The sequence below is a fragment of the Uloborus diversus genome, chromosome 6, assembly GCF_026930045.1.
Source record: "Uloborus diversus isolate 005 chromosome 6, Udiv.v.3.1, whole genome shotgun sequence".
In the NCBI taxonomy this organism is placed as follows: domain Eukaryota; kingdom Metazoa; phylum Arthropoda; class Arachnida; order Araneae; family Uloboridae; genus Uloborus; species Uloborus diversus.
In genome coordinates, this window is record NC_072736.1 from 76,331,471 (window position 1) to 76,344,785 (window position 13,315).

The 13,315-nt window shown below is 33.2% G+C and overlaps 1 protein-coding gene across 1 annotated transcript in view; it reads left to right on the plus strand.

Moving 5' to 3' along the window:
- The window catches only part of LOC129224066 (transcriptional repressor CTCF-like), a 53,243-nt gene that overhangs the window by 10,973 nt on the left and 28,955 nt on the right, over nt 1-13,315 (plus strand). Inside the window, exons 3-6 of the mRNA XM_054858466.1 lie at nt 4,901-5,122; nt 6,413-7,324; nt 8,386-8,652; nt 12,746-12,919. Coding sequence (XP_054714441.1) covers nt 4,901-5,122; nt 6,413-7,324; nt 8,386-8,652; nt 12,746-12,919 — 1,575 coding nt within the window. The remainder of the gene's footprint in view (nt 1-4,900; nt 5,123-6,412; nt 7,325-8,385; nt 8,653-12,745; nt 12,920-13,315) is intronic.

Below are 13,315 nucleotides of genomic sequence, written 5' to 3' on the forward strand. Positions count from 1 at the left end.
CAACTACTCTTTGCTTCCTACCAGTAAGCCAATTTCTAACCCAAAGTAAAGTTTTTCCTCCTATTCCAATGTCAGCTAACTTGCTGAGAAGAGCAACATGCGGTACCTTGTCAAAAGCTTTTTGAAAATCAATATAAACAACATCCACACATTTTTTGTTATCTAAAGCTGAGGTAACCTTGTAGTAGAAATGCAATAAATTAGTAGTACAGGATTTACCTTTCCTGAAACCATACTGCAAACTAGTCAACAGACTATTAGTCTCTAAGAACATCATGATCTTAATTTTGATCAAAGTTTCGAAAATCTTACAAATCACCGAAGTCAAACTTACAGGTCTATAATTCCCAGCAATACCTTTAGACCCCTTCTTGAAGAGTGGCATTATGTTAGCCAGTTTCCAGTCCTCTGGCACCGTCCCCGAGTTATAAGAAGCATTGAAAATATTCAAAATGACATCCACTAATTCCTCTGCACATTCAACTAAAATTTTTGGATAAATATTATCTGGTCCCGGAGCTTTAGTTGCTTTAATCTTTTTCAAATGAAATAAAACCTCCTCCCTGGAAAATACAAAATCCTCAAGCTGTATAATAGCTTGTGTCTTGTTAGTGTCAACTGTTGAGATACAGTTATCGTTAAACACACTGGAAAAAAAGTTATTTAGAACATTTGCAATGATGAAACTACCACTTGATTTTTAAAAAGTTCCTTGGAAACCACCTTTAGGAAAAAAAAATTTAACGAAAGTGACAACAAGAGTAAAAAGAGAGAGGTCTCAAATGGTGGGCGATTACTTGCTCATTTTCGGGATAGCTCATTGTTTCAACAATTGCTGTAATTGGTCATTGATTACAAAATGTTCACTAAGATAGAATGAACTTTATGTTCATTTTATTAAAAAACTTATTCACAAATCGAATAATAATTGCTTGTATTACTGTTCTACATCAAAAAATTCCTTTAAACAATGAGTTTCACATTTAGTTTAGTTATTCATTTTAAAGAAAGGTTTTTAATGATCTCTAGGCAAAGCCTTTCACAGTTTTGAAAAACATTTCAGGTGGGAAACCCCCTCCAAACCCTCTCTCATAACGTTGTCTGTGAAACAATGGCTAATGTTGCCTTTTTAGACATCATTTTCAAAACGTTTCAAGGAGAGACAGGAAAGCCATCTGACCTCCCAACATTTTTGGATACATTTCAAAACTTATGCCATCAAAGATAGCCTACAATTACGTTTTTGGAACTTTGGCATCAGAAAATTTTCAGAGAGCTACGGAATGTTCCTTATTCTCTTCAACGTCATCAATAAAAGACTAAAACTGATTTTAAGTTTCAAAATATTTCGGGAGGAAAATCCAGTTTTTTTTAGAGTTAGAGGAGGCCCTTACACCACTAGATACAGCCTACTTTTACGTATTTTCAGTTTAGTTGAAAAGTTTTCCGGACAGCGGCTCCAAACCTTCCCTAATATCTTCACATATCCAAAGATAGCCTAAAATTGCTTTTTTAACACTTCAATTTCGGAAATTTGCTTTAGAAATCTCTGCCCCCCAAAGTTCACCAAAGAAAACATAAAACTGATTTTAGTTTTGAAAAAAGAAAATCTAGAAGGAGCTCGAAGCTTCTTTTCTACAAGCATTACTAAATATTGCTTAAAATTCCAAATTTTGACATAAATTTTGGAATTTTTCGGTGAGGCTCTGAAATCCTTTTTTTGTCTTCTGCAAGGAAAATAAGAAGGAAAAAAGTTTATTTTCTTGTTTGTTGAAATCTTATTAAAATACTTTTGACCCTTTAATGTAGTAACTATTTCCCATCAAAAGGGCAGCAAACTGAGTAACTGCCCTGGGCGTCAGTAAGTGCTGCTATGCCGCTGGGTAGGACTTCTTTTCTAAAAGAGTTGTGCAAGACAAGTTTGGATAATGAAGGATTTTTTTTTTTTAATGTTCAATGCCTACTCTCTTCCATCAGGGCCGGATTTGAAAGTGTGGAGGCCCCGGGGCAACGAAGGAGTGGAGGCCCCTAATCAGGTTTTGAAAAGATCATATTTTCGAAAATATCCGATACTTTGATATATATCAGATATTTTCGATCAGTACTTTAATAGTAAATACATCCTGAAGTTACTGCTATTTATTTTTTTATTATAATTTATAAAAAACATAAAATTTGCTGATCCGTGAAAGTTAGGATATTTTGTAAACATTTTATTGTGGGGGCCCCTTTGTTGTGGAGGCCCGGGGCAGTAGCCCCACCTGCCCTCCCCTAAATCCGGCCCTGCTCTTCCTAATGCTTTTTTTTTCAATCCATCAGTAAAAAATCATTTAAAAGTTAACTCTCATTAATGCAGACAACTGTATACCTGAAAGAGATTAGTAGGGGAAAACCTCGAACTATCAGGGGGGAGGGAAAGTTGTTACTTTCTGCTAAATGTTCTTTTTTCTCTTCTGGAACTTAAATAAGTCAAAACTGATTAGTATATGTTATAGTTACCATCAGGAGCACAACAAGGGTAAGATTAGGTTAAACCCTCCCAAAACTCTTGGTTTTAAGCCATATTGCCTGTCTTAAATAATAAACATTGTAGATGTTTGGACTGTATGACCCTCTCCCAGACGTAGATCCAGACAGGAGTCTTGACCCTCCTGTCCCAAGGAAGGACACTTCTTCAGCTATTATTATTAGAATACATTGCTGAAATATTTACGGATCAAGATTTACGATGACTTTTCTCAACTGCAGATCATGTAGCTAGGAGTACCAATTCTCCTCAAGTGTTTTACCCCCCCCCCCTCAATTTTACCAAGCCTTCCCCCTCCCCAAAAAAAAAACAGGATCCTCAAAAAAAGAGGCTGAATCCTTTTGAAATAACGTCTCTGATTCTTTCAGTTATATAGTCTACCTCATGCCTTCCCCCCCCCTCCTCGCCCATGGGCATATCCCTGCTTTAGCAATTATTATTGGGATAAACTACTTTAATATTTAGCTTTCAAAATCTCCGATGGCTTCCCTGTACTGCAAATCTCGATATACAAATAATATAGTTAGGGAAGCACATCCCCCCAACTGCGACGTCACCCCTCAATTGTACTGAGCCTCATCCCCCCCCAAAAAAAATCCTTTAGAAATAACTACTCTGATAGTTTCAGTGGTATTGTCAGCCTCATGCCTCCCCCCCCTTCAAAGGGGCACCCCAGCTTTATCATTAGAATAAATTGCTGGAATATTTACATTTCAAGATTTTTAAAGCTTTTTCTCTTTTGCAGATGTTAATGTATAGAGATCATAATGCTAACGCTGCCAATTCCCAATAAATGCGATGCCCCCCCCCCCCTCATTTTTAATTTTACCGAGCGCCCCCTTCAAAAAAAAAAAAAAAAAACAAGAGTCCCTACTTAAGAGACTAAAATACTTTTAAAATAAGTTCCCTAATAATTTCAATGGCATAGTCAACTTCAAGACCCCCTCCCACCAAATGGGTACCCTGCTCTAAGCATTATTATTCACCTAACATTTGCTTATCAAGATGTTCCATGACTTTTCTGTATTACAGATCTTATAATGTATGCAATGTAGCTGGGGTGCCAATTTCCCTTCCCAAATGTGGTGGCTCCCCTCAATTTTATCACCCACTCCCCCCCCCAAACAAAAGAAAAGTGCCCCCCCCCCCACCATCTTTTTAATGGATTAAAATCCTCCTATAAAAAATTTAATGGCATTGTCTGCGTCATGACCTCCCTCCCCCTTACAAGTGCTGTTATTATTCTTATATATTGCTATTATTATTCGCATAAATCCCCCTTCTCCCCTCAAATTTATTGCGCCTCCCCCAAAATATGACCTTTTATTGAAGACTATACTCCTTTTAAAATACGTTAATAACGTCTCTAATTTCAACTGTATACTCAGCATCAAGACCCCCACTCTCCTCCAATTGACATGCCTGCTTTAGTTATTATTATTCGAATAAAAGGATGGAATATTTTCTTTTCAAGATGTCCAATGGCATTTCTCTGTAGCATATCTTAATATGCAGGTGATGTAACTAGGGGTGCCCCAGGGCCGGATTTGGAAGTATGGAGGCCCCGGGGCAACGAAGGAGTGGAGGCCCCTAATCAGGGTTCGAAAAGATCATCATATTTTCGAAAATATCTGATACTTTGACACATATCCGAATATTTTGATGTATATGTATGTATCCGATATTTTCGATCAGCACTTTAATAGTAAATACATCCTGAAGTTACTGCTATTTTTTTAATATTATTATTATTATTATTTATATTGGAGAAAAAACGTAAAATTTGCTGACCCGTGAAAGTTAGGATATTTTGCAAAAAATTTATTGTGGGGGCCCCTTTGTTGTGGAGGCCCCAGGGCAGTAGCCCTGGCGGTGCCCGTTCCCCCCGACTGCGATGGTACCCCTTAATTTTACCAAGTCCCCTTTTCCCTCAAGAATCGCTACCCACAAATAAAAAGACTTAAATTCTTCTAAAGTAATTTCTCCAAACGTTTCTGTGGAATAATGTGCATCATGATCCCCCCCCCTTAAAATGTTGAATTTAACAACCTAAATATATCAATATAGATAGAAAATATCGATATTTTCAGAGACATGTATCCCTGTTTTAAAATTCTAGTATCGCCTAGCCCTACTACAATATCAATAAAACCCCTGTTAATGGACATCTTTCAAGTGTGGACACCCATCTTATGCGGAAAATTTTTAATTCCCGGATACCCAAGGCAAATAACATTATTAAATCCCTGTCCTGCGGACACTCCTCTGTTATGGACTAAAAAATTTGTCCCGTTAGTGTCCACACTAGAGGGGTTTTACTGTACTTTCGTTATTGTGTAAGTAAAACTTTTCTGTTATTTCTTTCTATTTCAGATTGATAAATCACCTCGAAAGCGAGCTGAAATAGTTCGACTTGGTTCTAATCCAACAATTATCAAAGCTTCTTCCACTAATTTATCAGACATGTCAAATGAAAAAGCTGAAATTCCTGCAATTGGTGAAGAACTCCATATTGATGACAAAAGAGCATTAGAAATGGTTGCTCAGTTTGCCGAGCAAGCAGTTGCTCAAGCTTCACAAGATTCGGCCTTGGGTGTAAGTTCCAAATTGAAAAGTTTTGTATCAAAATAACTTTTGCAAATTCAGCTTTATTTAACAATTTCACTTGACTCTTTTTGATAATTCCTTAATATTTTACGTAATTTGCTTTGAAATACTATTTTTAATTCCTTAGTAACTTATTTTTTATTTAGTATGCGTACTTCATAATATTATGCTTTAATTGAACGTAGTTTTTAGCATAATTGAGGCAGTAAGAAGCAAAGGGATGTAAGTGCCAAAATTAAAAATTTGGAGATAACCAGTACAAATAGTAGATAAAACTCTCTTCTGTTTTGGAGCGAGATATGTAAATCTGTTAGAGTGGTAGGTACTGCTGTGAGGCATGATTTTAAAAAAAATTTCAATGAAAGCCTACGTATGACTTCTATTTTAAACGGGTTTTACTCAAAACTTAAAAATGTTCACTTGCACATCCCTTTGTTTCTTACTGTCTCAATTGTAAATTGTGAATGAATTTAATCTTGGTATAGTATGATAACCTCAATTTCAGAATCTTGAAAGCTGAAAGACCTGAAAACTTAAACATTTTTCTTAAGTAATTTATCCTTTTATTTATTTATTTATTTTTTATTTATTTATTTTTTCAATTTTAATTGTTTGAATTTTTTTTCAATCTGTTAGTGCTTGTTGTAAACACAATACTTACAGCTTCTTCTGTCATTATTCTGTCATGTGTAATATTTTTCTGCAATTGTGTCTCAATTTCTTTGCACCTGCTTTTGGTTTACTTCTTTTCATTTTCTCAGTATTCAATACAAAGCATGTTGATCAATTATACAAAGTTAATTTTCATATAAATATGATTTTTTTTCCTCTGTGGATCATACTCCACTGAAAATTATAATTTGTCATGTGCAGAATTTAGAAAAATATGTCTAATATTGCACACTGTAATAATTTTCACTGTTTTCTAAAATCGAGGCAGGATCTAAAATTTGTAAAATTCCGAAATCTAGAACTGTCACAGTCCTAAGCAATACAAATTATGGATCCCATTCTGTGCAGAACTGTTGACAGAAACTCTAGCTAAAATTCAAATTTTTGAGAGGAAAAAAGATATATTTTTAAGACTTTGCTCAGTTGCACAAACGTGTCATAGATTTTACTTATTCCAAATTGTGAAGCAAACTACATTTCATTTGCTCTTCTTTATATCTTATTTGTATTTTACCATTTCAAAATTTAAAGTGAATGCAAAATTTACACATTAATATTGTTATTCCTTTTCCTGCTCACTTACGTGTTAAAAATTCATTTTTTTAGCCTCTGGGTAAAGCTGGAGCCTATCAAACAGTTACCATTGTTCCATCTGACACAAATCCTGGAGAGTTAAGCTATGTTGTGTTTGTCTCTGAACCAAGTGAATTATCTGATAAACATGATCTAAACATGAATATGTCTCTATATGATATGAATGACAGCGATCCTTTCAATGAAACATACTTAACTGAGCAAGTTGCCTCCAATGGAATCAAAATGCGAACTATAAGGTTGTCAGCTAAAAGAACTCAATTAGTTACTCAACAACATGTATGCAGTTATTGTAGTTATACGAGTCCTAAACGGTATCTCCTGTCAAGGCACATGAAATCACATTCTGAAGAACGTCCACATAAATGTGGTGTTTGTGAAAGAGGTTTCAAAACTTTAGCATCTCTGCAAAATCATGTTAATACTCACACTGGCACCAGGCCACATCCCTGCAAGGAATGCAACTCTTGTTTCACCACTTCCGGAGAGCTGGTACGACACATAAGGTACAAACATACTCATGAAAAGCCTCATAAATGTACAGAATGTGACTATGCAAGCGTAGAACTTAGTAAGTTAAAGAGGCACATGCGCTGTCATACTGGAGAAAGACCTTATCAGTGTCCACACTGCACTTACGCTAGTCCAGATACTTATAAATTAAAGCGGCATTTGAGGATACATACAGGAGAGAAACCATATGAGTGTGATATCTGCCAGACTAGGTTTACTCAGTCGAATAGTTTGAAAGCTCACAAACACATTCATTCTGGAAACAAACCTGTATTTCATTGTGAATACTGTCCAGCAACCTGTGGTCGTAAAACAGATTTGCGCATCCACATGGAGAAGCTACATTCTAGTGATAATCCTCACCGGTGCAAAAGATGTGGTAAAGTTTTTCTTGACCGCTACAGTTATAAGGTAAAGTACAACTTGGAAAATATTTATCTAATTTGTACCTTTTTTTTTTTTAAAGGAATGTTTTTCAGTGATGCTGATGACAACATGAATACATAAATATTGTAGTTTTTAATAGTTAGAAGTGAACAAGTTATACGTGAGTACAATAATGGAAATCAAAATACTGTAAACACTTAAACTACGTTTAAAAAATGTTAAAATTAATTTGAATGTTTTAAAATTTAAAATTATTTTTTTTCTCTATTTCTTTGCTCAGATAAGCTTTCTGAGATCTTGGATCATAATTCAATCTTTGACATTAGCATATCTAGAATAGGTGCTCCATGGTAAAGAGTCCAAATGTAAAAGGTGTACTTAACAGCATAAAACTTAATAGCATATTTTCAGTCTATTTTTCTCTCTTAAAAACAGTGGTTGAAACAATTAATGAAAATTTTTTAAACCCCTTCCATGGTTGCCAAAAACTCTAGGTATGTGTTTTCTGTTTTGATTGTGTAATTTAAAAATACACTTTTTTTTTTTTTTTTGAAGTGAAAAATTCTATTTATTTATTCCTTCCTGTTTTTCCTTTTTACTCTTATTTTGCATTATTTAATGGCAAAAGCATTGAAGCTCTTGTAGGATTTGTTCACTCTTTGGAAATTCCTTTCAAACTCCTTGAAAACAATTTAATTTCCAAGCACTATGGGAACTCCTTAAACCAGAGGTTTTCTCCTTATAAATTCTTTAAACATTCCTCTTATCACATGTGTACTGCCTTTCAGAATATTTCTTCTTATTATTTTGTTCAGTTTATTTATTATTTTTATTTTTTTAATTTTTGTTCTTGTCTTAGTGTGCAATATCTTATGTTTTCCATGGACTTTAATCAAAATTCTTAACAACCGCTTACTTCGATGACTATCCATGTGTTGGAGTATGATACCAGGACTATTTTTGGTGTGGAAATCTGAAAGAATTTAGTAATAGCCTCACTATCTGGCCCTGAATTTTAGCCTATGTGTGTGTGTATGTGTAAATCAATCAATAATATGTATATATTAAATTGTTTTTAATTTTAGATTCATGTAAGAAGCCATGATGGAGAAAAATGCTTCAAGTGTGATTTGTGCAACTATGCATCTGTTTCACAACGTCATTTGGAAACCCATATGCTTGTTCATACAGATCAGAAACCATTTCAGTGTGATGAATGTGAGCAGAGTTTTAGACAAAAGCAACTGCTAAAGAGGCATAAAAATGTATATCATAATCCAGATTATGTTCGTCCAGAGCCGAAAGAAAAGACTCATACGTGTGGTTTGTGTCCAAAAGCTTTTCGCCACAAGGTAAATACTACTCTAGTATTAAATTCTTTAATTAATTATTAATTTTAATTATTAATAATAAATATTAATGTTAAAAACTACTAACATAACAGTTTTTTTTTTTTTTTTTTTTTTTTTTTTTTCTAACAAGAAGGACTTTATGAGCATTGTGTACATGATGCTTTCAAATTAATTTTGCAGAAAACATATTTTTTTCCCCTAATGAGAGGTTTCTATGACTATACAAAAATTTTGACTGTTGATTCGGAATTTGAAGACTGCAGATTTGCTTTTTGAAAATGTATTTTAATGATCCTGTTGTCTCTTTTCATTTTTATGTATGTGTGCCTTTGTATACTTACTTCTATTTTATCACTCGGTGAAATTCAGACTTTCATTTGGTAAATTGAGAATTCCCTTCTTCCCCCCTTCCAAAAATTTAACTTTGGGATACACCTAATTTTGCATTTTTGCACCTTAATTAATAATTCACTATAGTTGGGGCAAACCTTACCTGGCAGCATTATGAAGGCTACAGATCCTATTCACAGCATTGCAATGCTGCCGGGTTAGGCTTGCACCAACTATAGTTATCAAAATAATTTTTTTTAATCTCTAGCGATGGTCTTGAGTATGTAAATCCCAGCTCTGAACTGAGTATGTGTAAATATTTTTTGGATCTAATGGTAAATTATAAAGTTGTTAGATAGTAGATACTTTATTGTTAAACTTGCCTTTTTTTTCTTTTAAAAAATATTAATTTTATAAAAATTAATTTTTTAGTTGGGGCAAACCTTACCTGGCAGCATTATGAAGGCTACAGATCCTATTCACAGCATTGCAATGCTGCCGGGTTAGGCTTGCACCAACTATAGTTATCAAAATAATTTTTTTTAATCTCTAGTGATGGTCTTGAGTATGTAAATCCCAGCTCTGAACTGAGTATGTGTAAATATTTTTTGGATCTAATGGTAAATTATAAAGTTGTTAGATAGTAGATACTTTATTGTTAAACTTTCCTTTTTTTTTCTTGTAAAAAATATTAATTTTATAAAAATTAATTTTGTTTAGAAAACTATTTTAACATTTTTTTAAAAAAAAAGTTTTTGTTGTTATTTTATTGATTTTTCTTTCTCTGAAAAAGTATGTGTAGGCGTTATTCCCCCTCACATTATTGCTTGAAGATAAAAGTTATTAAGTATAAGTAATGTAGTCTGTTTTATTTTTATTAAGAAAGGTACCATAAAGCAGGGGTCGAAGTAGTCCTATATATCCTATATTTCCTATATTTTCAAAAAAAGCATCAAAATCGTCCTATATTTCCTATATTTTTGAAAAATGTCCTATATTTCCTATATTCCCGTTTTTTACCCAATATATCTTTTAAAAGGAACAGTAAATAAACTTTCTGACATCGGATTTTTCGCTGAAAGTACGTGCCCAAACCAATTTCAAATTAAATAACTCGAGGAGATTTCGATGGTTGGGAATCTGGCGATCATTCTTAATTGGCGTCAGTTTTTGGCTCCAGCACCTGCACAAGAGGTATTTTTCATTGCAAATCTAAACAAAGAGAAAGGAAACATCTATTCACATAGGGTTACTATAAATCAGCAGGGTTACCAAAATAAAATTATTTACGCCAATAATAAGACGACTGCGCCAGATTCCCAATTATCGAAATATCCCCCAAAAGGCAACTGAGTAAATCCTACGACAGGCATCTTCTCTCATTGGCTACAGCAATGTGACGTCACTCTATAGTGGGTGGAGTTTCGAGAACTAAATCTGTAGATGGTTTTAGAATTTTGCGTTTTGGGGGGGGGGGGGGGGGCAACAGCCGTTTGTTTTGTTTTCCATCATGGTTTTCGTTGGTATATTTTGTGTTCAGTGCATTTTCTAAACGGAATGTTCTAATATTCTTTTTGCAATCTTTTCTTTTTGTGGAATTTTGGGATCGTGGAATGTTAGTTCCTTATGATGTTAAAACGTAGTTTGTTGTAATAAGTGGAATTATAATTGCAAAATTGCATCGCTTAACAAAGTTTCGTGTGGAGGGGTTAAACCAGGAGGACATTAATTGTACAAATTTTGGTGCAAGGTGCACTAAAGGAAAAGATGATTTTACCGCTATTTGCCATTTTTGCAACTGTTCAATGCTCATAAGCAATAGTGGATTTTTGCAATTGAGGCTGCATGCTAAAACATTCAAGCATAAAGAAAATTATGAAAAACGTCAGAAGGATCCTTCTCAAGCTCTGTTTGTTCTTAATACAAGTGGTAAAGGGTTCAGTTTAGATATAAAACCAAAGAACAGTGGAATTAGTACTTGGGTCATGAGTGAGAAAGAAAAAATAAAAATTATCTTTGTTCAAATTTTTTTTAGTTATTTACTGTAAAGTACACTTTTTTCAAAAATTATTCTTTCAACTACAAGAAATTCATTTCAGATGTAAGTTATAATTTTGTTTAAGGGTTTTTTTTTAACAAAATCATTGATAAGAATAACTAAATATTATATGATATGTATTATTTCTTTTTTCATAGCAAAATTATTCATGTAATGTGTCCTATATTTGTCCTATATTTTTTGTGGAAAATGTCCTATATGTGACAAGTCGGTCACTTCTACCCCTGATAAAGTAATACAACTTTTTGCCAAGGGGGCAACAATGGGCCACTATTGCCATGGTGATCATTTTGCTCTCTAGTGGCCTCTTTTTCAAACTTACAAGCTCCAAAAAAATTCACCAGGTAGTGTAACCATTTAGGTAACTAAGGACACTTTATCAGAGATTGCCATTGTTGTTGTATACCTTAGATAACTTAGATTAGTAGCCACTGTGTTCAGGATTTTTTTTAAATTAAAACAGTGTTGAAATTTTAAGGCACTATACTAAAAGATGGGTGTGCATAAAATCCCTGGAAAATTAGGCCTTTTACCATAGTGTGTGAATATTTGTACAAATTGGATAAAGGAATCTTGAATTAATATTGCTTCAACCATGAATTCTTGTTAAAAAGTTTAAAGCATGTGCATATAAATTAGAAAAACAAGAAATATATTTGCAAAAATATTTATCAAATGAAAAGGTTGAAGGTATTAAATTTTTTGTTACAATTATGCAGTATATAAACTAAATATATAGATTTTTGTATACTTTTATCAGAAAGTGGGCAAAGAAAAATGGTTAGCTATCTGGTTTTAAGATACCATCTCTATACATAAAGAGTAAAACTTTTTTTTAAAATCTTTTATAGTCTTTTTATCTTATAATATTAATCAAAAAATTTTAAGTCATGTTTTGTTTTTCCTTTTTTTAACTCTCTTTTGATTCTGTTATCTCATCATACAATGCTACCCAATTTGAAAGATAATAATACAATGTTAAGAACCAGAAAACTGCTTACATGTTTTTGGATTTATAAGAAACCCCATTTTTAATACAAAGGAAGTGAAGTTTTTGATGAAAAGACATCCGACAAAAGTCAAAGCCAATTTGTTTATTTTCTCCTGTTTTTATGTATTTACAGTGAACTCCATCTGAACACTCTCAAATGTAAACACCTCAATATTCTGAACACATTTTGATGGTTCCGGGGAGCCCATATGCATTAATTCCTTTTCCTTATAATGAACACCCCCATAATCTGAAGACTTTTGTTCGGTTCCATGAGTGTTCAGAATAGAGAGAGTCTACTGTAGTGTACTAGTATGCCAGCCATCTATATTAAACTTGATTTGAATCATATGCTTTTGAATAAAATTGATTTTATATCATGTTATTAAAGCTGTTTGGTGAAGTAATATTGTAATTTTAAAAATATCAATTTCAAGTAGAAAATTTATAAGTTTAAATTAGTTAATAACAAAAGTTTCTGAAATCTTTTTGATTATTTTTTTTTAACTTGATTTTTTTAATGCCCTGCTAAGAAAGTAGGTATTAATGATTTGACCTAGCATTATTATGATATTTTGCAAGCTTCTCTTCCTCTCTTTAAAACAAATACTTGTAACACATATTTCCCTATTTATTATTATTATTTTTTAATTGAGATATCAGTTCAAGTTATACATTCCTTATTATATTTTCTTTGTCTTTCTTTTTTCCAGGGAAATTTGTTACGCCATTATGCAATTCATGACCCTGATGCCACAGCTTCAGAGAGAGAAGTTGCTTTGCGATTGGGTCAGCCTAAATTACCTGGCGAACTTGAAGATGGAGAAGAAAATGAAGACTATGATTTTGACAAAGACAATATGAATATTGATGATGATAATCAACAGGTAAAATGCTGCACACTATTTTAATTGAAAAAATTAGGGAGGAATCAGAGAGAGAGGGGGGAATATATAGATTATCAAGTTATGCACTTTTTTGAATTAAATAATTATATATAATAATCAAATATTATATATAGGGCTCGACCGAAGGCATTTTTTGGCCGATGGGCCGATGCCGATTGTTCAAAGATGGCCGATTGCCGATTGTTTTCCTCTAAATGGCCGATTGCCGATGGCCGATGGCAAAAAAAAAAAAAATCTAACCGAAATAAATTGATAAGATTGGCAGGGATTTAAATGATCATTTATTCATTTTTCACTTTTCTTCCTTTCTACGAATAAGGACTTATAATCAAAAAAAAAATCAATATTCGACCTAATTTCTATTTTACGATCATC